The sequence below is a fragment of the Naegleria fowleri genome, assembly GCF_008403515.1.
Source record: "Naegleria fowleri strain ATCC 30894 chromosome Unknown tig28, whole genome shotgun sequence".
Classification (NCBI taxonomy): Eukaryota; Heterolobosea; class Eutetramitea; order Acrasida; family Naegleriidae; genus Naegleria; species Naegleria fowleri.
Window position 1 is genome coordinate 725,189 of NW_025407960.1, and position 26,738 is coordinate 751,926.

At 36.2% G+C, this 26,738-nt stretch overlaps 14 protein-coding genes across 14 annotated transcripts; 8 read left to right on the forward strand and 6 right to left on the reverse strand.

The window, feature by feature from the left end:
- Positions 1–40: 40 nt before the first annotated feature.
- On the reverse strand, positions 41–1,051 carry FDP41_002167 (uncharacterized protein; the record flags this gene model as incomplete). Its single annotated transcript, XM_044705332.1, has 2 exons — positions 41–724; positions 986–1,051. 2 exons carry the CDS (start codon positions 1,049–1,051, stop codon positions 41–43), a joined length of 750 nt encoding a protein of 249 aa, XP_044563810.1.
- A 123-nt stretch (positions 1,052–1,174) lies between these two features.
- FDP41_002168 (uncharacterized protein) lies at positions 1,175–3,023 on the forward strand (the record flags this gene model as incomplete). Its single annotated transcript, XM_044705333.1, has 3 exons — positions 1,175–1,975; positions 2,020–2,112; positions 2,181–3,023. The coding sequence occupies 3 exons, from the start codon at positions 1,175–1,177 to the stop codon at positions 3,021–3,023; spliced, it is 1,737 nt and encodes a 578-aa protein (XP_044563811.1).
- Positions 3,024–3,088: 65 nt separating this feature from the next.
- FDP41_002169 (uncharacterized protein) lies at positions 3,089–6,461 on the reverse strand (the record flags this gene model as incomplete). Its single annotated transcript, XM_044705334.1, has 2 exons — positions 3,089–4,483; positions 4,539–6,461. 2 exons carry the CDS (start codon positions 6,459–6,461, stop codon positions 3,089–3,091), a joined length of 3,318 nt encoding a protein of 1,105 aa, XP_044563812.1.
- Positions 6,462–6,563: 102 nt separating this feature from the next.
- On the reverse strand, positions 6,564–8,512 carry FDP41_002170 (uncharacterized protein; the record flags this gene model as incomplete). The annotated part of the gene is made up of 3 exons (XM_044705336.1): positions 6,564–7,473; positions 7,585–7,962; positions 8,178–8,512. The coding sequence occupies 3 exons, from the start codon at positions 8,510–8,512 to the stop codon at positions 6,564–6,566; spliced, it is 1,623 nt and encodes a 540-aa protein (XP_044563813.1).
- Positions 8,513–9,095: 583 nt separating this feature from the next.
- Positions 9,096–10,781, forward strand: FDP41_002171 (uncharacterized protein; the record flags this gene model as incomplete). The annotated part of the gene is made up of 1 exon (XM_044705337.1): positions 9,096–10,781. One exon carries the CDS (start codon positions 9,096–9,098, stop codon positions 10,779–10,781), a length of 1,686 nt encoding a protein of 561 aa, XP_044563814.1.
- Positions 10,782–10,949: 168 nt separating this feature from the next.
- On the forward strand, positions 10,950–12,171 carry FDP41_002172 (uncharacterized protein; the record flags this gene model as incomplete). Its single annotated transcript, XM_044705338.1, has 3 exons — positions 10,950–11,196; positions 11,321–11,511; positions 11,602–12,171. The coding sequence occupies 3 exons, from the start codon at positions 10,950–10,952 to the stop codon at positions 12,169–12,171; spliced, it is 1,008 nt and encodes a 335-aa protein (XP_044563815.1).
- Positions 12,172–12,396: 225 nt separating this feature from the next.
- FDP41_002173 (uncharacterized protein) lies at positions 12,397–13,734 on the forward strand (the record flags this gene model as incomplete). Its single annotated transcript, XM_044705339.1, has 1 exon — positions 12,397–13,734. One exon carries the CDS (start codon positions 12,397–12,399, stop codon positions 13,732–13,734), a length of 1,338 nt encoding a protein of 445 aa, XP_044563816.1.
- Positions 13,735–13,844: 110 nt separating this feature from the next.
- On the forward strand, positions 13,845–15,551 carry FDP41_002174 (uncharacterized protein; the record flags this gene model as incomplete). Its single annotated transcript, XM_044705340.1, has 4 exons — positions 13,845–13,899; positions 14,063–14,822; positions 14,889–15,447; positions 15,531–15,551. The coding sequence occupies 4 exons, from the start codon at positions 13,845–13,847 to the stop codon at positions 15,549–15,551; spliced, it is 1,395 nt and encodes a 464-aa protein (XP_044563817.1).
- Positions 15,552–15,996: 445 nt separating this feature from the next.
- On the forward strand, positions 15,997–17,205 carry FDP41_002175 (uncharacterized protein; the record flags this gene model as incomplete). The annotated part of the gene is made up of 1 exon (XM_044705341.1): positions 15,997–17,205. The coding sequence occupies one exon, from the start codon at positions 15,997–15,999 to the stop codon at positions 17,203–17,205; it is 1,209 nt and encodes a 402-aa protein (XP_044563818.1).
- Positions 17,206–17,255: 50 nt separating this feature from the next.
- On the forward strand, positions 17,256–18,609 carry FDP41_002176 (uncharacterized protein; the record flags this gene model as incomplete). The annotated part of the gene is made up of 2 exons (XM_044705342.1): positions 17,256–17,329; positions 17,604–18,609. 2 exons carry the CDS (start codon positions 17,256–17,258, stop codon positions 18,607–18,609), a joined length of 1,080 nt encoding a protein of 359 aa, XP_044563819.1.
- A 419-nt stretch (positions 18,610–19,028) lies between these two features.
- FDP41_002177 (uncharacterized protein) lies at positions 19,029–21,341 on the reverse strand (the record flags this gene model as incomplete). The annotated part of the gene is made up of 2 exons (XM_044705343.1): positions 19,029–20,715; positions 21,304–21,341. 2 exons carry the CDS (start codon positions 21,339–21,341, stop codon positions 19,029–19,031), a joined length of 1,725 nt encoding a protein of 574 aa, XP_044563820.1.
- Positions 21,342–22,748: 1,407 nt separating this feature from the next.
- On the reverse strand, positions 22,749–24,209 carry FDP41_002178 (uncharacterized protein; the record flags this gene model as incomplete). Its single annotated transcript, XM_044705344.1, has 4 exons — positions 22,749–22,815; positions 22,881–23,115; positions 23,353–23,415; positions 24,092–24,209. The coding sequence occupies 4 exons, from the start codon at positions 24,207–24,209 to the stop codon at positions 22,749–22,751; spliced, it is 483 nt and encodes a 160-aa protein (XP_044563821.1).
- Positions 24,210–24,525: 316 nt separating this feature from the next.
- FDP41_002179 (uncharacterized protein) lies at positions 24,526–25,588 on the reverse strand (the record flags this gene model as incomplete). The annotated part of the gene is made up of 3 exons (XM_044705345.1): positions 24,526–24,775; positions 24,938–25,340; positions 25,561–25,588. The coding sequence occupies 3 exons, from the start codon at positions 25,586–25,588 to the stop codon at positions 24,526–24,528; spliced, it is 681 nt and encodes a 226-aa protein (XP_044563822.1).
- A 337-nt stretch (positions 25,589–25,925) lies between these two features.
- Positions 25,926–26,447, forward strand: FDP41_002180 (uncharacterized protein; the record flags this gene model as incomplete). Its single annotated transcript, XM_044705347.1, has 2 exons — positions 25,926–26,060; positions 26,292–26,447. 2 exons carry the CDS (start codon positions 25,926–25,928, stop codon positions 26,445–26,447), a joined length of 291 nt encoding a protein of 96 aa, XP_044563823.1.
- Positions 26,448–26,738: the final 291 nt, after the last annotated feature.

Below are 26,738 nucleotides of genomic sequence, written 5' to 3' on the forward strand. Positions count from 1 at the left end.
GTCACAGCATCGAATGATGTCAAGTCTCTTCAAGTTAATTTCAAGAACGAAAGTCATCTAAAGCATCCGTATTGATCACACACCATTCTCCAGGGCTTTCAAGTCCCTCCAAAGAAATCGCTCCAATGTGTGTTCTTTTTAGAGCCACTACTCTCTTGGAACATGCTGCAAACATTCGTCTCACTTGATGATATTTTCCTTCTACGATTGAAATAGATATTGTGGAAGGATTAATATATTCAAAATTTGTAATGGGTTTGAGTGTTGTTTCCTCACTCCTTAATTGCAACTCTCCAGAGAAGAAAATTTTCTTCATCTCTTCTAATTCATGCTCTGAAACAATTTCAGGAATAAAGTTCACTTCATACCTCTTTTCAATGTCATGTCTTAACACTCGATGATGAAAATTACCATCTTGTGTCAATAGAAGAAGACCTGAGCTATCGAGATCTAATCTACCAACATAACCAAGTGTTGGATGCCTACGAGAAAATTCTTCTGGTAACAAATCATAAACTAGTTTGTGATTTGATTCCTCTCTCACAGTAGAGCATAAGTATCCAATTGGCTTATTTAACGCTATTGTTAAGTTGAGAGTAGGATATTGAAAAGGAGAACCATTGATGAGAAGTTTCGAAATATCTTGTTCTTGCACTTTGTGCTTGAGTGAAAGGATACGTTGTTTTTTAGTGGGATCTAAGATTTCGTTTTTTCTAATGAATGACTAGTTCAATATCAATCATAATTATTATTTGATAATTCATCATTAATTAAAATAAATTTTAAATTATATTATCATCACATTAAATTAATATCAAATGTTATCCACATCAAATCATTTTTCATAATATAAAATATGATTTTAAATTCCGACCCCCAATCATTTTCATCATCATTGAAAGAATTTAACCAAATATTGATATTATGATTATTATTAATATTGAAAGTATTATAATTCATTCTCAAATCTTCCTCTGACACCTACAATGGCTTCACTTCGGGAACAGAGTCCCATTCCACTCAAAATTCGATCGATTCGGAAGGACGACATTTTTTTTGTAAGCCTATCGCTCTTGATGGGTAGAGCTTTTAATCAATACTGGGAAAACGAAAGACCTGAGGCACCGAAGGGCCAATAAATATTTTTTCAATTTTTTTTGTAAGCCTCCAAAAAATGTTTGAAACACAAAGGATGAAGGCTCGATTGTCCTCATCATCCTCATCATTAACGCAAATATTCAAATTCGGAGGTAAACAAAAAGTAATAATACCACGAGGCTCAAGAGGATTCATGAATTTATTTTTCTGTAGTTTGGAAGGATTGCTACTATTTGTATTACTTGTGATGAATGAAGTGGTGGTGTTGGTGGTAATTGGAGACGAACAGAATGATCCTTCATCATCATCCACCGTATCACCATCATCATCCTTTTATCCGAGAATGAAATATTCAAACATTCCGAATGTTCATCAAGAAATTGATAATGAATGGCTGTATGAAATGATAAGAGTGGTCATGTATGGCATTACGTTCGCCCTAACATATTGGAAATTTATCGTAATTGGAATGACAGTCTTGATGATTGCAAGTTGGGCTGTAAAATTAATTACAAAAGAACAAAGACGTCCTGTGGGAAGGTGTTGGAATTGTGGAGAGTCATTGAGGCTCACGAGAAGACAAATTGACTTGGGGTGGAAATGTCCCAATACAGGGTGTAATGCCTTCAACACAGTCATTCATGCATCATTGACAGGACGAACGCTGAAGAGTATATTTATGAGGTTTTCAATTTATTCCTTCATATTGTTGCAATCAGCACATTTGTTATTTCTACTAGTTGGAAGCGAGACAGCCAAATTATTAATTGGCACTTCTTTTGAAAAATCAGAAAACAAACTTTATGTTGTGGAATTTATCATGCTAATACTTTCAGTGGTTGGATGCATTCTTAATGTGCATAGTATAGGTTTTAGTGTATGTTATTTAATTTTGTGACAATTCCTCTTAGTTTGAAATAGTTTTTATTAGCATCCATTAGTTTTTTGTCATGCAAATGTAGACTCGCTTTAAAAGGCGTCTTATTGTTCTCAAGTATTTCCATTACCGTCCTTGTACGTTTCATTTTATTATGAATGTTTATTATTATTTATCAATCACTTTATTCTGATGTTCACATCAGAAAACAATTAAGCTTAACGAAGTACAAATGGATATGGGAGACGAATATGACTATGAACGATATTTAGAAGAAAGAAAACTCATCAACAGATATCATTCTCAACATGTCATTCAATCGCTTGATCAGAGTGACCAATTCGAGGAGGAGTCTGAAAATACTGCTGAATCTACAGGCCATGCATTTTCAACGGATCAACCTGCCTGTGACATCACCAATGCCGTAGATAATGAACTTTATGAAATTGAAACTGTAGATCTTTCACAGCTCTCTCTTTCGGGAGAAACAAGGCACGAACAATCCAATGAAACTCAAAGTCCCTGGTCCAGAGACGACCATCAATATTACAAACCTCCAAAATATGCCAAGTCCTATCAAGAGTTGGCAAAATTTTCAACACACATCATTGGCACAAATGTCAATACCGCAGGTTCTTCAAACAGTGCAGAAACAACAAAACCTAAAGAGGAGGCAGACACAATTTCCATGTTGTCGGCCTTAACAATTTCTTCAGAAGAGGAAGATGAAAACATGAGTGACATTCCTGATCTCTTGTCAACGAATGTGTCTTCGACAGAGTCACCAGGAAGACAACAACTAAACGACGTCGAGAACAATCCTGTGCCAACCATTTCAACAGTTGTGAGTGCCGAAAATGCTGAACAATCATCAAAAACATCGATCTCTTCGCCAAACAACTCACCACAGACATCGAGTGCCTCTGCAAATACCTCATCCAGTCTCAACAAGTATCAAGCTATTGGAATTACATTTTTTATGTTCAGCCTTACTGCAGTTTTAGCAGCTACTTTGTTGAACATGTATCAAATTTCTAACTATACTTAGAGAGTTTGCTGGAACCTTGTCTTCAATTTACCTGAATTTATTAAGATAGAAATGGTGTGTGAACACTATTGTCTCTTATACTTGATAAGAAATTCTGGATAACACTGATTCTTGTCATAGACAATGAACTCAGCATATGAACCTGAAGATGCATTCGATCTTCCAATCACACTATCATACACTCTTCCATTGGTATTTGGAATTTGTGGAGGTCTACGTTGATTTCCTAAATTAGATGAAGCTCCTGCATTGTAAATTTGTCTTCCCAACACAACTCGACTGAAAAACATGGAATAGTCATTATTAGAGTCTGGAGTGCAGTATTGATCACTCTTACTGCAATATTCTGCAAAGTATATTCCAGCTCCAAACAGGCCACTTAAATTGCTCACTCTCTCGTCAAAGCCGTGTTCAGTGATGGAGTTGACCACATTCGGTTTGGTTCCATGCCACAAATAGACTTCGTTGCAAGTCATGTCCAAACCACATTGTTTGATCCAGGACTGAGCATTCGAATGTGTCACTTCATGAGGTTTTACCTTCATTGGATTTGCAGGATCGTTATAAGAGACAAGTTGCTGTTTTCGTGTACTATACAAGGAAAATAATGTTGGATTTTCAATTCTGAAAACTTGACTCACCACCAAACGAGTGTAGGTCATTCGAACTTGTTGATCTCGTCCGCTTCCCAATGTCGAGGTACGGCATGTGAAATCGAGCAATTCCTGGAAGATATCTTTCATGTGTTTGGTGACATCAACCATTGTTTGTTGAGGAGCTTCTCCAACGAGTCGATGTTTCCAATAAGAAGGCAATGTGACAATGAGTTGTGATTTGGAATCATTTCTCAATTTTTCATCCAACTGTTGTAATGCTTTTTCCTTTTTCTGAAGCTTGTAAATCTGTTGTTGAATTTCTAATTGTTGATGTTCACTTTCATCTTTATAGAGCTGTCTTTCATTTTCCAATTCCAAAACCTTTCTTTGAATTTCTTGTCTCTGAAGATCTAAACTTTTCAATAATTCGCTCATTTCTGACTGTTTTTGATTCAATAATTGTTTGTCGAGTTCCACTTGCTTTAACTTGTTTTGGAATTCAATTTCTTTTGGAAGAGTATCCACAACGAAAAATTCATTGGCCAATGCCTCTGATGAGGTGGGTCTTTTTGATGGATTTTCATTGAGACATTGTGCCACTAATTGATTCAGCGAGGAAAAATCTGACAATTCTTGTGATGTCATGACATTTTGGATGGTCTTTCCAAATGCGTACATGTCAGACATGAACGATGCTTTTTGTCCAAGTTTCACAATTTCAGGAGCCAAATACTCGAGAGTTCCACTTGATCCAGCAGTCCTTGTGAGAATATTCAATGTTCGATTTTGAGTGTCATAACTCACATCAAAGTCTCCTAAAATCACTCGAATATGAGATTCTTCATTCATTTCAATAAAAATTTTCTGGTTTGATGTCACAATGAATCACACCACTCGAATGCATGTGTTGAATCGCAACAAGTAATTGTCTCCATAAACGTTCCCAGAAAATCATGTCCAAATTTTTCGACTGTTCTTGTCGTTGAGTAGAAATGAAAATTTTTAAATCTCCTCCATTATAGAATGGCATCACTACATAAATAGTCATTGAATTGTGTGAAGAATTAGTCTCCAAGTAATACCCTTCGATCGTGACAATATTTCGATGCTTAATTTTTTGGAGAATTTTCAATTCTTTTTTGAGCTTGTCCAAATCTTTGTGATCTCTCACTTGATATTGCTTAATAATGTATCTTTTCGATTGAAAATCAATTCCTTCAAATACAGAGTGGTTACCACTCCAACCAGAAAGTGGAGAAATTTTCTTGAAAAAGTCACAAGAGAGTTCTGGAATTCCCAAAATTGGAGCGCTCTCTTCAGAGAGGTGTGAAAAAACATCTGAAAATCCAAGTTGTCGCAATGTCAATAATTTCAGACGAATTTCGTTGGATTCATTCATCCATTGTCGAGCTTCTTGTTTTTTTGTCAGTATTTCGAGCTCCTTTTCAGAAATTTCCTTTTTCAAAAGTTCTTGTTGTTGCACATCTGTATCACCAATCAAATCTTCTTTCAAACCTTCAATTTCAATGTTAATCTTTTTAATGGAACGTTCAATACTTCTCTTTTTTTTCGTAATTTCATCCATTCTCTGTTTCATCGATGGAAATTTTTGAATCCACTCGTTTGCATGTTCATAATATTTGTGTTTCTGAAAAATTAAAGGAATACATTCTTGAACGAGTGAATTTGCTACTTGTTGCACATGTCGATAATACGAAATGCAACCCACAAGTCCATCAAATAATTCTTGAGGAAACTTTTTTGACAATTCAATCTCTGAAAGATTGCGTTCTTCTTCCATTAAGGCTAATTTCGTTTGTTGAATCATTTCATTCAATAATGACATGTCTCCTTCATGAGAATGTCCTTCTTCTAAACCATTTGCTAAATCTCGAAGAGTATTTGCCAATAGATGAGTGAATTCTTGACTTGACAAATTTGACAGTTGAATGTCAGCACACGCATCTTCTTTCCAAAATTTAAAATGAATCGCAAGTATCGAAGCTTTGATGAATTCTTGACCTCCGTTCACACCATTCAAAGTGCTGTAACTCAATCTTTTATGAATTTCATTCATCAATGTGGAATTGTCAAACAATTCAAGACTCTGTAAGAAATTTGTAATTTTTTCAATATGATCCTCTGCTTTGATCGCCAATTCGTTCAATAATTGAACATAATCACTCTCTAAAATAATATCTTTCAATTGTTGATAGTGTGTGAAAAGTGAATGAAAGAGTTGAGTATGTTGTTCGTTGGTGATACTATATTTGGTAATGGACATTGCTGAATCATGAGATTGACAATTGGAATGACACTTGTCGAAAGGATTCATCAATAATTGTTCTTGAATGCGTGTCAAAATATCTGATTCCAAATCTCCCTCATAAAGTTGTTCATAAAAACGATCAGTCATTTCCAATTTTTGTGAAAAACGATCTTTTGCTTGTTTCACTTGTGCGTTCAGTTGTGAAATTTCTTGAAAATGCTTTATGGATGGACATGGTTCGGAATCACTTCGAGTGTCACTTGTCATGTTGTCGGATGACATTTCATTTCGTTGAACATGACGAAGAGTTGGGAAAGCATTTTTCATTTCATTGAAATTCATGAGAATTGTCATCCATTCTTGATCACATTTGTTCAACAATTCTTGATTGTCGGACTTCAATAATAATTGTTGAAGTTTTAAAAGTTGAAAACGCAAATCAAGATTTTGTTGGGCCAAATGTTCATTCTTGTTGTTTTTAGAGTAATCATCACAAAGAGGAGGATAGGAATGAGTGAGTTGAGAGAGAAGAAATTCAATTTTAGATTGGAGTGCTTGGCGTTTGTTTTGCATTTTTTTGACATTGAATTCTTTTATTGACAAGTGACACATTGACACGTTGAAAGTAGTTTTGGAGAATTATCAAATTCATCAATAATGGATTCCACAAGAACTTTACTTGTGAATACTTCTTCCTCCATATTGTCCCATTTGATGCTTTTTAAAAACCATTGAATAAATCTTTTGAATATCTGAATCACTCATCCATTCAATTTCATTGGCATATTTAGGAATTACTTTTTCCACAAATTCTTCATCATTTCCAAAGAATTGACTTCTTTCAGTTGCCAATCGATTTCCAATTTTGGTAACCATGTTCATTGGAGAAGATGTCTTGTAATGAGGAGTTCTTTTGTCATTTTCCACTGACAAGATGATGCGAGTCACTGCTTTCTCTTGTTGTAATAAAAATCCACAATACTGACTCTTCAACATGGTGACATCTTCATTGGAGTGCATTCCAAGTGTCCACTCAATGAAATGTCTATAAAATTCATACAAGTATTCAAATCCAACCACTTGTTGAACCACAAAATAGGCAAATTGTTGTTTCGAATTGGAATTGGAATTGGAATTCCATTTGGAATTGGAAATGTTTATGGCCCATCCTTTATAGGCACCCACCATGGCACCCACCATGGACGCCACTGTATCTGTATCTCCACCGACATCAATGACTCTTTTCAAACATACCAAAAAATCTTCATTTCTTAAAATGATGGCATGAAAAAGAGCACAAGTGACACTTGCCATTGCAAATCCATCGTTTGCGTTTTTTACATTTTGTTTGGTCGTGAGATTGGAAATTTCAACAATGGTTTTCGTTGCAATGTCAATCAACTCTTGATTGGAACTCGTGTGTGAAGAGGAAAGTTCATCGAGAATGGCTTTGAGACTTGTCGAATAGATTCGTTCTTTGGCATTTTGATAATTGGGAAATTGTGAAAGCCAAATTTCAAAAGATTTGATTTCCTGAATGACCTCGCGAATGAGTTCGAAAGTGTTCAATTCAACTAAATTTCCTCTTAAACATTGGAAATTAGTTTGAATTTACAAATTGGTGTGAAAAAAGAAAATTTGAAGAAACAACAATTGAATCGAAACAAATCATATCATACCATCCTGGACAACTTACTGAATCCATTGATAAGTGAGCCATGCAATTCCATACGCAGGAACAATTCCAAAAATGTCCTTATGTGTCAATTCTCCATTCATCAACACGTCTTTTCTCAATTGTTCAATTTGATCATAATATGGAATATCCTTTCGACAGGCAGCAATGGCACATGGCCACGATCTCATGGCCACTCCATTTCCAGCCGTTGGTCGAGAAATGTCATTGTCACATTCAGCATTCAATGAATCGACACTTTCTCTGAAATTTTTTCCAGTTCCTCGAAATCCACCAAATTGATATTGAGAGAGAGGAGATCCAGCCCATGAGAACCAATCTTGCTTAGAGAGAGCTTTCCATAGGGTTTTGATATAGATTGGATCGAGACGTTGATTTCTGTTTTGAGTGTTTTTGGAGGATTATTTTTAAAGTAGTCACAATGATCACGTTGGCATATTGACAGATGGCATCATCACGTCAAGGTGAAGAAATTTGTTCATCATCCACGCATAATAAATAATAAATTCATCATGATCAGAGTGGAGAAATGATACAGTTATTCATCAAAAGAAGACAAAATTAAAGGATTAAAACATTTCATCAAAACTCACATCAAATAGCTCTCAATCAATGAAATGGACATTTGTGTGTCATCGGTGTAAATCAATCCCAAATGGCATAATTTTTTTGGAAATACATATTGTCGAGAATTAGTGGTTAATGATGATGAGCTATTCGATTTCTTCAAGATCCACATGTTCGAAATTTCATTCGGGGATTTGTTTTCGAACGGAGATCCCAAAGCATCTCCGATGGTGGATCCGATGGCTGCGAGAGCCATGGCCAGATATTGAGGAGGAGAGGTACAACGAGTGGCGCATTCGAGAAGGGGAATGTCTTGGCGATGATCGATTTGATTTTCGAAGGTGAGTGTTGAGAGAGACATTTTTTTTTGTTTCAATTCTTGGACGTGAAATGTCAGATGTCAAAAAATATTGACCATGTTCTGTCTTTATTGCTCTTTGACCTTCTCTGTTGGTTCAAGATCAATTTAAATAGGTTCTCTTATTTTTGGATGGAATGTGCACAAGTTTCAACTCGTCCCTTATTTTACCTTTTAAGAAGTTGAAAGAAAAGGGTGTCCATTTTTTGCCTTATTACCAATAATGTCCCTTATTGGAAGGTGTTGATGCCTTAATTATTTCCATAACACAACACATGAGGTTTTGCTTGTTATCGCGTCCCAACTTGGCACTGTTTCTCCAATACGGTCCAACCGTGCGCTTATGTTCCATTTCCGGAACAACAACATGTTGTTTGAGTCATCATGCCCGTTCTGTCAAACTTGTTTGGTTATAAGAACACGGTTCGTAAAAAATTGAAACAGCAGTCCCCATGCGACGCTTGATGTTGAACACTCGCGAAAATCTTTGTGGAATCTTCTTTGTTTCTCCGTTCATCATCAACATTGGTCGTCATTATTATTGAGTAGACACAATCCACGCTTTCAAAGTCGTCGAGTGAGTTCCATGTCCCCTCACAGCAAGAACAGTTCATGGCAGCAGAAGAAACAACAACGCGAACAACACGACAAAGACAACGACGACTCTTCTTCTCGATTTACTTCTACTACTAATACTACTACTTCAACTACTGTTCATTCCAATCATCATCCTCATCATCATCGATCAAGAAACACTGCTGGATTAGGCAAACAGTTCATTCGAATGGAAGCAGCAGCAGCAACAGCAGTTGAGAACAAGGATCAACAACATCTTGTTTCTTCTTATCCATCATTCTCATTTGGTAGCACCACTACTACTGCCAATCACCACTCTTTGGTTCCCATCATCCACCATGATGATGTCCTTGATCGGGAAGGTGGTGTTCGAACACGTCTGTACCACCACAACAATAGGAGGGAGGATCCTTATGTACATCCTCCAACAGTAGTTCCTTTGGAAGATGAAGGTCGTGGAGAGAAGGAAGACTCCCTTCATTACAATCCTTGCAATACTAACAACAATCAAGATCATGATGATCATGAAGAAGAGAGGATTTCAGAAGAGCTATTGGTTCGATTTTCCCGACCACGTGCAGCTGTTGTTGCTGGCACTCGTCGTCGTCGACGCATGTCCTCCTTAATAGTGGATCCTCATCGAGTGGGTGGTTCTTCATCTTCTTCTTCTTCTTGGACCAATCCTTCGAGTAACACTTCAACGTGTTCGTTTCCGTTCTTGATGAATACAGATAATCGTCCTTCAACAACAGAATGCTCGTTTCCTTTCGTGATGAAAGAAGGTTCTGTTGTTGATCATGTTCCTTGTCCTCCTCAAAGACGATATTCAATGGATGCAAGTATGATCATGAGGATGCAAGGACGGTTCCATGGAACACCAACACAGATGAATCCTTTCAGTCCTCTCTATCTGTACCGAGAGGAAACGATGGATGAATTACTGAATGGCGAGCATTCGGAAGAACATCGACATCGGGTTTGGAACGAATTGAGGAAATTGGGAAATGAAACTTGTAGTCCAAGTGGTAATAGTAGAAGAAGAAGAAGTAGTAGTAGTAGTAGCAGTATTGTTCATCATCCTCGACAACCACCTCAAGAACAACAACAACAACTTGCTTTCGTATCATCCTCAACGAAAACAAACTCCTCAAGTCTTCAGTTAGATCCTCGATCGAATGGTGTTCTTGTTGTGGATGGTGGTGTTGAGGATGATCCTCCTTTTCCTGGTGCGTCCTTCTCCATCAGAAGAAACGATTCATCGAGCTTTGTCCAGTTTCCGTCCCTTCTCCCCTTGACAGTTCCCAATTCCTTAATTCAAGATATTGGTAACAATGAACATCCAAATAAGAAGAAGAAGGAGGTGGCATCTGACTTGTCTTGGTTTCCTTCTTCTTCTTCCCCAACAGGATTCCCTCCTGCACAACGATCATTCATCATTCATTTTGAAAACGTTCGACCTGCTGAATCAACCTCATCATCAGCAGTATCCTCATCATCACGGGTCTCTCCCTCTTCCTCCTCCACTTCTCCCAATCATTCATCCACTTCTCCCTGCTTCGGATTGACCCTTCATGAAGTGGATGTTCAAAAAAGTCATCCACGAAGAAAACCCAAAGGTTACGATCATATGGTGAAACACTTTACCTTGAATACTCAGAATCCTTCAAAGTCTAAGGATCAAGATTCTCGAAAATAAAGAATTATTCAAAATTTGACTTGCCTGAGAGGTTCTTTCAACGTTTAGTAATGAAATCCTCAGTAAAAGATAGATCTTTCCACAAATGAATAAGGAATTAACCAATTGGTTGTTTGGGTTGGTTAATTAAATTGGATTAATTGGGGTTGACGTATCAATTAAAAAAAAATGAAAATTTCCTTGTTGAGCGATTTACACATTGAACATTTCGAGAGTTATCAAAAGTTTCAAGACAAGTATCAAGAACGATTTCATCGGAAACTTTTGAAAGAGTGGCCATGTGAGGACACAGGAGGAGCTGATGTGTTGATTCTCGCTGGAGATGTTGCGAATGTGAAAAAAGAGAGTTTTAAAGAGTTTTTGGAGGATGTGAGTCAACAATTTAAACATGTGCTTTATGTGGCAGGAAATCATGGTTTGTTTTTTCTTTTTGGATCGTCGGAAATGTTACAACATTTAATGTTGATGTGATGTGGATAATGAAATGACATGATCATTGTTGATGTGATTGACATCATGACATTTGGCATGAATTGTAGAATTTTATGGAAACGAATATTATAGTTGTGTGGAGAACATGAAACAAGTGTGCAAAGAGTTCAATAATGTCCATTTTCTGGATCAATCAGTGGTGGAAATACAAGATGACGAAACAGGAGAAGTGATTGTTTTTATTGGATGTATTTTGTGGAGTCAAATTCGACAAGAATCACAAAATTATGTTGAAAAAGTAGGTCATTCCTATGATTCTCTATATTCTCAACACACAAGTATTGGATGGATTTTTTGAATTTCAAATTTGCAAATTTCTTTATTCAAGTCCATGAATGATTACAAGAAAATCAAAATTCAACACAACATGACCATGTCAGAAGAAGTGAATCTCACTACCAATGATACCAACAAGTGGTTCGAAGAACAATTACAATTCATTGAAAGACAACTCGATATTGTTAAAAAACAAGAAAATAAGAGAGCCATTGTGGTGACTCATCACGCACCTCTCACGAAAGGAGTAAGCGATCCAAAATATGAAAATAGCACGAATGAATGGACACGACAATTAAACATGGCATTTGGCACGGATTTGTCACACTTGATGGGACCACCAGTGATTGCATGGTTTTTTGGACATACTCATTTCTCATCGAGACAATGCTGTCGTAACACCATTGTGGCCAGTAATCAGTTGGGATACTTGTTTGGAAATTTGGATCAAACAAATGAATTATTTGACGGGTTTTGGATTTTGGATACGAATCAAATGGATTATTCCAAATTTAAGGAAGTGAATTTGCAGAAAAGTATGGAACCAACCACGATGGATGCTGTTGCTTCGACCAATTCCAATTCCAATCATAACCACAAGAAGAAGTGTCTTTGCATGTAATAATATTGGAATATTGCACTCAAGAATGTCATGCTATTCAACTGCAACACAACAACAATTTAATACATTACTGATCTCGTTTCTTTCGAAAAACGCAACTACTTTCACCCTCCTTCTATTCCAAAACAGTTGAAATGGACAATAGTGACTTTGTCCGTCACTTAGATGTTTCAAACCTCACGTTCGATGTTTTATTTTCTTAAAACAATTTTCGTTTACAAAAAAATGTCTGAAAATCAAAACAACCACACAACGACCGACATATCGGGTGATGAAAATCAAACACCACCACGATCTCGGGTAGCAACTTCGGAACATGAGGAGGAGGAGCATGGAGCAACCGTGCAAGTGCCAGGATCATCTACTCTATTTCCGAGCGGGATCATACAAGATGGACAATTTTTTGTAGATCCCGAAACGAAGCTGGAATATGTGTATCATGGGGACAAGGGAGCTTGGTTTCCTCATGTGCAGGAAAATCAATTTGAAGATCAACAGTCAATTTATAATTTTCAAGAAACGGAGGAAATGAGACAAGAGAGATTGGAGAAGGAACGTGCGTTGAAAATACGAGAACAACTACAAAAAGAAAAACTTGAAAAGAAGAAGCGAAAACATGGTTCCGAAAGCACCGGTAATCAAAAATTATTTGATTCCAAGAATGAAGAGAATAATAATGAGCAAGACGAGAATGAAATTTCAATAGAAAAATCAGAAAAGAAGAAAAAGCCGAACGATGATTTTTTACCTGGTTGGCACGAGCAATTTAATACTTCAATATATATTACGGGTTTACCTTTGGATGAAAAGAAGGTCACTCTGCAATTTTTAATTGAGACCTTTTCAAAGTGTGGAATTATCAAAACAGATCCCTTCACAGAGCAGCCAAAAGTTAAATTATACAGAGATGAGCATGGCAAGCTTAAAGGAGATGCTAGAGTGACATTTCTCAAAGAGGAAAGTATTGATTTGGCTCTCACTTTGTTTGACGGAGCTTCTCTGTTCGGGGATGGATCGAAAATCACTGTAGAACGTGCCCAATTTACCAAGCCAGAAAACTATGACGCTTCACGAAGTTTAGAATATCACAATAGAAGAAAACAAATTAAGGACAAGGAAAATAGAAAATTACAATGGGGTTTCGGTGATTATCCAGATGAAGCAATGGCCTCTGAGAATGAACCACATGGAAGAGTGGCCATTCTCAAACACATGTTTGTTCCTGAAGATTTCTCTTCGGATCCACTATTTGGAGCTGAGTTGAAAGATGAAATCAAAAGTGAAGTTGAAAAAATTGGAAAAGTTGACAAGATTAAAATTTATTCTGAAAATCCTGAGGGAGTTGTGGAAATTCGATTTAAATCACCGCTCCATGCTCGAGAATGCATTAAAGAGAATAATGGAAGAATGTTTGATGGACGGCGAGTGGTAGCCTATTTATGGGATGGAAAAGAGAATTTCAACGTTGTGGAATCCAAGGAACAAGAAGAAGAACGTCTTGAAAGATATACCAAAGAATATATCGAACAATCCGCTGAAAAATCGAACGAAAGTAAACCTTAATTTATTATTTCCATTCCATGTCGTGCTTGTGATGTGAGGTTGATGTGTCCATTAGAGTCCATCGTTTTAACATTGCACATTCTTGCAGAGAATAAAATTCAAAGAAAAAAATGCAAAAATCCAACAAAAAGGAAAAGCTTGATTATTACAAGATTCTTGGACTTGGTAAGTCAGAGAATTGTCGTATTGTTGAAAATATGTATCGGGATGGAACAAGATTTTAATGCATTACGAATAATGATTTTTAATCGTTATTTAAATTTGGGTGTATCATAAATTTTTAATTTTTAAATTTTAATAATTATGTTCATGATATTGCGCAATTCAGATCGGGATTGTTCCGAAGAGGACATCAAACAAAGTTATCGGAAATTAGCCAAACAGTTTCATCCTGATTTGAACACGAACAAACAAGAAGCCACACAAAAATTTCAGGAAATTACCGAAGCTTATGAAGTATTGTCAGATCCCGACAAGAGACAGAATTATGATGCTTTCGGAGAAGCAGGTCTCAATAACAATAGTAATTCCTTCGAACAAATGGATTCTGTTATGAATCCCTTCGATATGTATTTGAATCAATTTGGATTTTTTGAAACATTATTCGGAGGAAAAACAAAACCTCCAACCAATGAGGATCAAGAATCTGTGGTTATTCCAATCGATGTCACACTCGAAGAGCTCTACATGGGATGTCAACGAGAATTCACAAAGAAGAGAAAAATAATTTGTAGAACTTGCAATGGTACAGGAGCATTCTCAAATGAACATGTGTTTTATTGTAAGGCCTGTAAAGGTACTGGAAGAAGAATAATGAGAAGAACTCTTCCAAGAAATATTGTACAGCAATTTTCCACGATTTGTATGGATTGTGAAGGTAGAGGACAATATGTCACAAAAAAATGTGAGACCTGTAAAGGAAGAAAATTGGTCAACGAGATTACAACCGTCACTGTGAAAATTGAGAGAGGAAGTAGACATGGAGAAAGGATTGTATTGCGAAATCATGGAGATGAATGGCAGAGTAAGGCAACTAGTGACATTACCTTTGAAATTAGACAGTTACCACATAAGGAATTTGAAAGAATGTAAGTGAATATGAAGAGTTCAAGTTGAACTCATTTCAAGGTATCTTTAAAAATCGAATATTTCAGTGGAGACGACTTGTACGTGAAGAAAACAATTACTCTATTAGAAGCTCTCACTGGATTTCAAATGACACTCAACACCCTCGAAAAAGGAAAACAAATTGTCGTGAAATGTGAAGATGAAGTCATTCAGCCAGGACAGAAAAAAGCAATCCCCAATCAAGGAATGCCAAAGAAAGGCACTACTAATGAATTCGGTCACTTGGTGGTTGTTTTTGATGTGGTGTTCCCAGAGCACTTAAATATGGAGATGAAACGATATTTACGAATATTACTCGATCCCAAAACGAAAGATCTTTCAAGCATTCCTATTCCACACGATTTAAGATCGGTTGCTTCGTCTCTTTCTTCTACGGATGGAAGTATCTCAGCATTTGAGATTAACAACACGAATGGAAATCAAAAAAACGAAAACCAAACCATCTTTCATGCTCAATTTCTTCCTGGTCATTATGGTGTTAAGAAGGGTGTATCACCACTTTCAGGGTCAAATAACCACAGTAGTGAGAGTAGCACAAAGATCTCAAGTGATGATGGTTCAATTTTTTCTTTCATTAAGAATAAGGTAAGAATTCGTTTTTTGGAGGTTCTTTTGTCTTGTATTTATTTATTCAATTTATTTATTTTACGCTTTTTTGACGATGACAGATTAAATCCATGTTTGTATGAATATTGAGAGGAACAACACATGATGACTTCATTCCACATTTGTCTCGAGTCGATTTGATCAATACAATTCGCGTCAACAAGCTTATCTTCTGAGAGCATGATTCTAATCACAATACTCCTATGGGCATGACAGGGTTGATGGAGCATGAATTGCACAAGAGATCGACATAAATTCTATATTTGGAAGTTTCTTAACCTCGATTTGTGCGCGAGAGTCAACACAAACGTTCGCGTTTTACAGTTCAATTTAAAAAAAAAAAACTGTTGTGCATCAAGAGAGAAGGAGAAATTGCCGAGCTCTCTCTTGTTGTTGGAATCGAACGACAAAGACAACGAGGACGATTGAATTAATCTCGGAGCTGTGTATTGCATTTGTTGTTTGTCGCGTTAGAAAGTTCAAGATTTACGCTTTTTGGACACTCGGTTTTAAAACTCCAATAACAAAATGCCCTCAATATTTATTTCCCGATACGAGGATATATCTCAGCTCATTTTGAAATCAATAACCAGTGATGAGCAATTGTATCATGAAAATGCTTATACGAATCATCATCACGAACACACCTCTTCAAAGAAACACAAAACTTATGATATTATGTTATCGGAATTTAATGACATGTTTTCAAAAGTGCCCTCTTCTGAGCATACTCTCCAACAGAAAGTAACAACAAAAGAAGCTACTGAAAATAAGATTGTTCCGTTTAATAATCATATTCAGAAAAAAGATGACACAACATTTTGGATTTATGATCCGACCGATTTTGATCCATGGTTTGTTGCAAAGTTTATTCCACCAAACTCGGAAACGTTTGTGGCAAGTCATGTAGAATTTGTTGTGAGCACTACAGCTCCAAGATATGTAAGAAATATTATGAATGCCATACAAGTGGCTTTCAAAATGGCAACTGCAATTAATGCCAACTGTTATTTAAAGGATTCCACCAAATCATACACTATCACGAACGATTTAATAAGGAAATGGCTCTTTGACCCTCAAATGGTGTTTGTGAAGGAAAAACAAAAGGAATGGATTGAAAAGATGGAACTGATGGTTCAAAAGAAGATGGCTCCTCTTGAGTTTCCGATTGGCAATATGGACATGATTCGAGATTTCTTCTTCTTTGAAATTACTCGAGTCTCTGATGTGGTGGCAGTTTTCAAATCTCTCAACAAGATCATTCCTCCCTCATTGAGCGTTGCTGCTCTTGACGCTAATTTAATGGACATTCCAGAATTTCGCCAGTCCACTCCAGAAGAGCGACCAACCTCAAGATTTAACGAGAATGAAAATCAATCATGTCTCATCGTCGATCGAAAATCTAAAATATGTAAAACCAAAGTAGAATGGGATAGTGCTGAAAAAGTCTTGCGAGTGTCATCCAACTATTTTGCGAGGCCACCTGTTGGAGGCATGTACAGAACACTTCCCTTTCATTCACTAGCAAGTTGCACGCTTCTCATTTGCAAATGCGTCATGAGTCACTTGGGGAAATCATGGAGTGACGATTGTTTCCTCAATACTCGAAGTCTCAATGAAGGATTTGTTAAAAATCTTCAAGAAAAGTTGAAACATGATCCCATCAGTACAGAATTTTACTACTGGCTGGAGCAAGCTCAAAAAGAAGACGACCAATTACTTCTCTCGGATAAGTAAACAATTGTTGCTCCTTGTTGAATGCTCAAATGAAGCAAAGTTCAAAAAAAATGGCAGCAAAACATTTTCCAGAAATTTTCTTTGATCTTCATATGAGCGAAGATGAATTGGTTTCAATGATTGAGTAAGTGATGATAATGATGAGAGATGATGATTCAATTTTACAAATGAATTATACAAATTGTTGTGGACTTGTCCATATTTTTGTGCCTCACGTGTGATGGCATCGGGATTGAAACAATTTACAAATTCGGAAAATATTTTTGAAAATTCATGATGATGATGAACCTATTCCGAATGTATTTGAATATTTAATTCACTCACTAATTGATCCTATTGGCTTTATGAATGATTTCATGAACTATTCTTCTCGTATATGATCTGAATTATCCTTTTAGAGAACGATTCAAAACAGTCTTCTTTGAAAACGTTTCCGAACCACTCAAACTTAAAAGGCTTACTGGAGGCATCACCAATCGAATTTATAAAGTTGATTTCAATGGAAAACAAGTATTGTGCAGAATTAATGGACTCTCTACAGAAAAGATTATCGATCGAGATGTTGAACTATTTCATATGCAAGAAATGTACAAACATGGACAGGGACCTCAAGTACATTGTGTTTTCAAGAATGGTTATATCTATGATTTCATTGTTGGAGAATGTACGTCCACAGCTGAGTTAATGGCAGACAAGTGTGAAAAAATTGCTGAAAAATTAGCCATGTGGCACAAGATGAATATTGAAAAGGAGAGTCGAGAGCCTGTGCTTTGGAAGCTCATTAATAAGTGGGTCGAAAATGCGAAAGGATTTGAATGGAGTGATAAGGACAAGAGGGAAAAGTTTTCTCAATTGAATTTTGAAAAAATTGTGGAACAATGTGAATTTCTCCAAAACAAGATTTTTAATGTGAAAGAAAAACAGCTCGTGGATCCAAAAGATTTGAACTCTGTTCTTGATTTATTTTCTGTTGGCTTTTGCCACAATGATTTATTGGCATTGAATGTTCTCTATAATGACCAAGACGACTCTGTTCACTTCATTGATTATGAATATTGTGGTTATAGTTATAGAGCTTTTGATATTGGAAACCACTTTGACGAATATGCTGGATTTGATTTAAAAAAGAATGACTACCCAAACCATGAAATTCAAACCAAGTTTGTTCGAAAGTATCTCCAAACGGTGTATGAAGGACCAAGTTCCAATATTTCTAATGAGATGGTTGAAAAGTATAGAAAGGGAATTCATCTCTTTGCATGCATTAGTCATATTTATTGGGGTGTTTGGGCTATTAATCAAGCTAAATTTTCTGATATTGATTTCGATTACCTGAGTTATGCTAAGGGTAGATTTGAATGGTATTTTGAGGAGATTGGAAATGTAGATTTTGACAATTTGTAAAAACACGAAACATATCATAAAACTATGTGATAGAATGCCAAAAAACAAAGTTCTCTTTGAGCAGCAACCAATTTTCATTCCAATCGTAGTGGAGTTGTTTTTTTGCAGTCACTTGGAAACAAATTGTTTGAGTCTCAACAGTGAACCCTTTCTTTATGGTTTTTGATTATTGTGATAATCATTTTATACAATTCAAAGTTGCACCTTCATTATCATCAACCTTCAAAAAAAGAATTGTTCTGATTGAGAGCGAAACAAATAATAATTGTTTACTGCAATTTCAACAAGAGTTAACTTTACACTGTAGACTAGTAGAGAAAATATGGTCACATGTTGTAGTCGAGAGTAGCAACAACAATCATGCAGTACACTGGTTTGCCGATGATTTAGGCAGTGAGGTGGAAAATATCAACAAGTTTCTAATCACGAACATCAACAGTGATCTGGTCTGTTGAGAGTGGCCTTGATCCTTCTGCAAACAGAGGCACATTGCTTGGATCCTTAATTAACTTTTTGAATTGAGTCCAATTATTCTCACAATAAACAAGGCAATCCAATACTCTGTCGTTATGGAAAATATCTACAAAGTGAGAAATCATAAGTTCACATACTGAACTAAGTGCAGGTAAGTGTTGAGCCAAAAATTGTTGTTTCGATACGTTTAGAGAGCTTGGTGGATATGCAAAAACTGGGCCAAAAACGATGGCCAAATTTGTCTCCTTCATCATGTTGATGTGACTGAATGTTGTTATTCTGTGCAATAAACAACACATGCATTGAAGCAAAAAGTAATTATGTTCTGGTAGTTTGTGCATAATTTCTCTCAAGTGATCAATCTTCTCGTTCTTATCAGATATCTTGTCCAACTGTAATACCGAAGAGTAGAGAGCATGTGGAATTGGAGGTTCTGGAAGTTCTCTCAAAAATAATTTCAAGAGACCTGCAATTGTGTGTTCGTCCTCTCCCTCTGAGAATTTAATGTCTTGATCTGGATTTTGATCGAATTGAATTTCGTAAGCTCTCATTCTGTTCTTGTTTCCAGGAACTCGGAATAATCCTTCAGTTGTCAAATTTCTCTTATAAAGTCTAGAGATACATTTGTAGCAAATATCTGGTAAAACTCTTTCTGGATGTCTAGCATGTAAATCCACAAGTGGCACTCCAAATGTTACCTTTCCTTGTGTGGAAAGATCGTAACGACACTCAACTCTCATGTGAATTTTACCGGAAGCCTTTTCTCCAACACATACTGGACGTAATGGGAACCAGTCTTCTTTATCGGCTCCAGCTCTTGCACTCTCTACTTTAACAACCACTTGTCCCAGAATGTCATCAGATTGGAATCTATCCTTATCAAAGATTATAACGTGTAAATCGCATGGTAATCGTGAAATGTCAAAAGTAAATTCCTCACGCCATTTAGGCTCTAAAGTGTTATTTTCAACTCTTGTATGCTCCACTTTATGCTCCATATTGAGAACAACATAGGGATCGGCCAAACCTCCCATTATAGCAGTGTCACTCTTTTCCAAATCTTTTGCTTCTCTAATTTTCACAACTACTCTTGCCTTCATTTGGAAAACAGTTGGAGCAGCAACTCGAGCATCATCAGGTACTAATTTTCCAATTGTTGAATGAGGAGCATCAGGATTATTACTCAAAGAAGAATCATCCGTCGATGTATTAGACACCAACTGTTGATGACTCACATCTCCACTTCTATTACTATTCTTATTATTTCCATTCTTCTTCAAAATAGTTTCCCGAGCCTGTTCCATCGCTTGCTTAAATCCTCTCATCCACAAATCCTTCTCATCCCAACTCTGAAACACCACCAACATGTGCGACACATCGCTCTCAATCACAATTTGATATTTTTTTTCATCGTTTTTGGATTCATCCGTAAATTTCAAGCGCGGTTCCGTCGTGAGCACATAGGCTTTGGCTTCGGTTGCTTCCACTCGATTCGGATCAAAGAAGAAAATTCCTTGAGTGGAGACGATGGTCCAATTGATACGCCAGGAAGGTCGTAGAAGGTTACGGCCCTGAGATTTGAGGGTTTTACGGTAGAGGAAGCCTTGTCGGATGGGAATGTCAATGTTGTATCTGATCAGATTAATATATTAAATAAATAGGAGAAATAGATGAAAGAAAGAAATAGGAAGAATGTGATATATGCGCGATGGATGTATATATATGAAATATTGAGCGATAGGGTAGAAGTGGAGGAGGAGTTTGGAAGATGATGATGCAATTCATGATGGGTTCAGTAAATGAAGAGGAGGATAAAGATGTACATCACGAGCAATGATGATGTATATTGTGATAATTTGTTAATGTAAATTTGTTGAATGATGATCATCATACATAAAGAGATGGTGTGAGTGCACAAAGTTTCAATAGTAATACCACACACCGCAAGTGCAAGGATGATGAAATCGGTTGATGATGAAAAATTGAAATCATCACACAAATAATGGAATGATGAGAATGAACAATAATTTGATGAATTTGTCGTCAAAGGACAGAAACGTTTCCATTCAAAATGTATTGTCATTGCGATTCCACATCATGAGAGTACACAACAGCGATGATGTTTGATGGAAGAATTTTGTGTGCACATCATAGGAGGATCGTGATGTCAAGAGTTTTAAAACATATGTAACAAAATGATTCTCGAAGAAGAATACATACCGTCCGAACTCTTCCAAGTCCTTTGAACTACTAATCATGATGATGTTTTTGTGTGTTGTTACGACTCGTTTTTGCGATTATCGAAGAGGATACGACGAGGTGGTAGAATGGTTTCTTATGTACACGGATGTTTAATAGTGCTCGATGTGAATAAGAATTTAAACGTTGTTGTGAATGATGATGGGAGTCTTGTTGTTGTTGCTTTAAAGGACAGAGACGTCAAACGGTTTTTGCAACAAACAAACTCGTCAAAATTTTTTTTGTGTCAACTGTCGCCAAGACGATGAAAATTGAACTTGCAACACAAAAAGAGCAGCCATTACTTTTCATTCTCAGAAAGCAACGAAGACGATCATTTGTTGGGCACTTGAAGTGAAATATGTTTCAGGGAATCATTTACTTCTTTCCACTCACGCAACAATTTCATGCATGTCAATTTAATTTAATTGCTCGATAGAACTGTAAATCGAGATGTCATTATTTGAATTTTGCACCTTCACCTCCTGATCTTCTCAACAGTTGCACTACAAGCATGACAATTCCCATCACCATAAAGACGATAGGAAGAGTCTTCTTCTCCACTGAAACATATCGAAAAGCTCCCAAACCAAACAACACAAAACTAGCAATCATGGAGAATGTTCTTGCTGTTTCAAAGCTTTTCACATAAAACAAATACGCAGCATAGAGAAAGAGTAATGCAATGATCAGACCTCCAAACAATGAAGGAAGAGAACCTGTCAGGTGACACGAAAATGAGATTCCGATTGCATTGGAAATGATGGTGTCAAAAGTCATTACGATTTGAAAGTGAAACACACATGACAACAGGTCAATCACAACACTCGCATTTTGAGTCCATCAACCTACCCTAATGGTCATTCATAATTTTTTCAAATCGCACCATCAGTCACCACCAACATGAACACGAATTCAAATATTTGATCATTTTCGTCAAATATTTAGTATTTGATCATTTCAGCATTCGGAAATTCAAAAAATTAAAATTAAATTTCAAAAAATCAAAATGTTCATGTCAACCCTTCTCTCTGAATACCGTCTTCTTCTATATATTAAATTAAAAACAAACCTTTCTCGAATATCCCATAAAACCTCCTCCTGCCAACAACACGCAGTAAAGAACATGCATCACCACGTCGATCATTTTTTTAAATAGAATATAAATATTCGATCAAGGAAATATTTCCAGTCTTTGAAAGGGGTTTCAAATGTTAGCAATGCTAAGACACGACGTGTCGATACGATCGCTCTACTTGCGTGAATTTGTGGCAGAAAAGGACGAATGATCGACGGATTCAATTCCTTCAAAATGTTGTGAAAAGAATGATTTGGAACTAAATGTGTGAGTCACATTGCACGGATCATTTGATGTTAAAATGGTTGTTTTAAGGTGTTTATAAGAGATGATATACAAGTCAAAAAAATTAATTGGAAATGTCCTTCATGAAGACATTTTTGAATTCATCGAAATCGATCACTCCATTTCCATCTCTGAATTTCAGTTCACAATTTTCACACAAAAATTAAATATAGGTCGAAATAAGAATACAACATACTTATCCGCTTGCTTAATCATTTCATTAACTTCCTTATCTGAAAGTGTTTCACCTAAATTACACATCATGGACTTTAATTCTTCATGACTAATGTAACCATCATTATTCTTATCAAAGACTCTAAAAGCTTCACGAATTTCGTCCTCAGTATCCACACTTGTGTTCTTGAGTTCCATCATTTTCATGAATTCATCAAATTCGATGGTTCCATTGTTGTCTTGATCGACCTCTCTGACTGTTATGAAAAATCAGAAACCATGTCCAACAACGATCATGGCCATGAAGATGATTGTTGTTTCGTGAATGGAGTGATGTGTGCGCGAATGTGACAACAACAAGTCAACAACAACAACAGTAGCATTCAAAAACACACAATTATTTGTGATCATCATCATTATGACAAGTATTCATCCAAGTGTCGTCATTCAAGTGTTAACAATGCTAATCATCATCACTTGTCAAAAAAACCTACACATAATTTCTAAATCTTCTTGTGAAGGAACTTGTCCTAAATTTTTCAACACGTCACCCAATTCTGTTCATGTGTATGAGTGTGCGTGCATTGCGAGGTCATGTTGCATGAAAGAACATTGTGAGAGCATGATTCAAAGAAGTTTTAGTAGCAACAACAACAGCACACCATGAACAGGATGATTGAAAACATGAGTGTTGAAAATTTTGTAGCGTTCGAAGGAATGAAGGATTGAGAGGATGTTGTTGTTGTTGTTGTGGTGGTGGTGGTGGTGATTCATCATCACGTGATCATTTTGTTATTATTATTATTATTTGAAAGGAGAAAGAGAAGAGAATCGATGGACAAGCAACCGCCGAAAATGTGAAAGATGGTAACCATTCAACACCAGTGGTGGTGTTGTTGGGAGAGGAATGGATTCAAATATATCGATTGTTGTGGATGATTGATGGTTATATGTGTTATTATTATTAAAAACAACAACAACAACAACAACACCGTGTGATTCACACCAAGAATTCGTTGCAAGAAGAGAAGACACGCATGTGATTCACACCAAGAATGGAACATGAGGACCATCACCGTCAAGAATTGGAGAAGCAATTTGAAATTCAGAGTGAGTGGTTGTTGTTGTTGATCAAACCAACAACAATCGATTTGAATTCGTGTCGTCAATGGAGTCGTCGTCGTCGTCATCAAGATTGAATAATTAAAATCAAAAAAGAATAATAATTCATACCTTCCATGGAAATCTTGCCATCACCATCTCGATCGAAGAGGTTGAAGGCGTCTTTCAATTCGTTCACGAGTTGTTGGTGCGATTTGGCAGTGCTGGTACTCTCGGTTTTGTTTGACATTTTTTGTTTGACTTGTCAACTGCCAACACAAATCGATATCCGCATTGTTGCCTTTAAATGCATACTAAATTATCTCTGAACTTGTCTTGTGTCCGTTTAAAGTCTTTGTCGATGTTGAGGGTTGTTTTATTTACAAGGAAAAGAAGGTGAAATGAGAAAATCTACAGTTAGATTGAAGAAATTTAAATAGATCGGATTTTGGGATTGGATCGGATTGACTGATAGAAAGTTCAAAAATAGTCGCTGGAGCAATCCGATCCAATCCTTCGATCCTGGTTAATTAAATTACCTCATTGTAATTGTGGCATAATTATTATTATTCCATAAGAGCAGCGAGCTCTTTTTCCAGCTCTTCATCTTCCTTATTTGTGGTTGTTACAGGTTTTTTAACAACCTTCTTTCCACCAGTCGTCGATAGGTTTTCTTGAGGTAATTGAAGAGCTTTCATTTCCTCTTTATGAATGGCATCCTCCATTTGTTCCAATTCGTCCAATAATTCTCCTTCATCCATGACAGGGCCAATATTTTGACCAAGTGCTTCAGATATTTGATTTGCATCTTCCAAACTGTTAATTTACATTATTTCAACGTTGACATACGAATTATGTAATCATAATGAAAAGGAAAATTCAATCAATTATTGAATGAAGTAATTCACAAATTTCGTTAAAATTAATTAATAAATTATGGTTCAAAATGGAAAAGAATTCCCACAAGATAAAACTTACGTTTCTCTGACATCATCCATGACATTCTCAATATCCTCAGCAGTCATTCCTTTATATACCTTCTTAATGGCATCAGAGGTTTCTTTTTGAGTCTTGAGTGTCTCAGCATTAATGACTGCTTCCTCCAATGCAAGCAATGTTTGCTCAAGATTTTGTTTTTGGCCTTGAATTCGTTGTAATTGAGTTTGATATTGCTTCTTCTTTTTCACACATTGAGCAGCTGCGGTTCGGTTTCCTTCTTGTAAAAAGGCTCTTGCTTTGGAATCTTCATCTGCACATTTCTTTTCTAATAATTGTTCTCTTTTTTCTAGTGTTGAAATTGTTTCATGAATATTATTTATGGATTTGTTATGTGCTGGTTGGGTATCTTCTGTTTTAGTATCCTTTTTTGTAGAACCACTGCCTATCCTCATGGAAATATATGTTGTTGAGCAATTCAATCATCCAATTTTAATGTATGCATTTAAAATTATCAAGTAATAGTTATGTCCACATAAATCACGAGTGCATCAATGATCATTATTCATATTTCATATTTAAATTATTATTCATATTATAATTATTGGTTCAAAATGGTCATCATACATCTCCGAAGTTAAAATCTCATTATTCATCCCACTTACCCCAAAGCCATGATAATCCCCATACCATTTTCTATGTTTTTTTATAAATCCTTTGCTGTTGTCGTTTCTAAGGAAGGATGAACGGAATGAACGGTCAGATCGTGAATGGTGATGATTCCAGTAGCGAAAGAAGATTCAACGGATTATTCAATATTTTTTAAAAATAGATCTTTCATGTTCCTCCAAACAACTAGTAATTCGAATTGTTGCGGATGATACACTTGGTTGATAGAAGAATCCTGCAATGATTCAATAATGATTCACTCTTTATTATAGGATTGGATACTTGGAACCTTTTCCTGAAGAATGTACATTACACCCCAAATGAAAGGAATGGCAAAAGATTTGAAAAAAAAAATTCAAAAATGAACATGAGAACCTTACTGATGGCAAGTCTTGTGCCAGCTTCAGTGGTGGGCATGTTTTGGGGATTGTCAAAATTAAAACATGCCGGAAATGATTGGATGGAAAAGAAAGCGAGAGAGGATCCGTTGTTTGCTGTATGTGTTGAAGATGATGATTTTTGAATGTTCTTATTGATTTTCGGAATGAATTTTCATTTGAAATTTTAAAATTGAAATAATGGTTCTTGAATTTCAACGTGTGGATGAATATAATGATGATGATTTAATTTATTATTAATTTTCAAAAATGTTCAATCATGTGAATGGCGGAACATCATGATTAACATGTGGTAACAATTTATTAATTTTCATGCTAATTCTGATTAGATCTTTAAGGAAAACAAGGAAAGAGTGGATGCTGGATTACCACCGCTACGACCAGAAGAGGTGCCACAAGACATTCAAAAAATATATCGAAATTATTTTGACAAGGAATTTCAAAGATACGAACGAAATAAGTTTGCACAAGAGGATGAAGAATAGGACTATCATTACCACAGCAACAATCATTACCCAACATTGTTTTCCACCAAATTTAATGATGCGATCATTAGTGCTCAGATGTTATTTCGACATGATGTCTTTGAGTACATGACATGCAAAAATCATTGCGAATTTCATAAAGTCACACGTGAACATCAGACAGCGTTCTTCAACTGAAACCAATCCCACTCATATTATGAACTCCAATTTAGCAAATTGTTTTGCAAGACATCACTCGTCTTTACACAAAATATTTCGATTGCTTTTATTCATGACTTCTAACAATCCGAG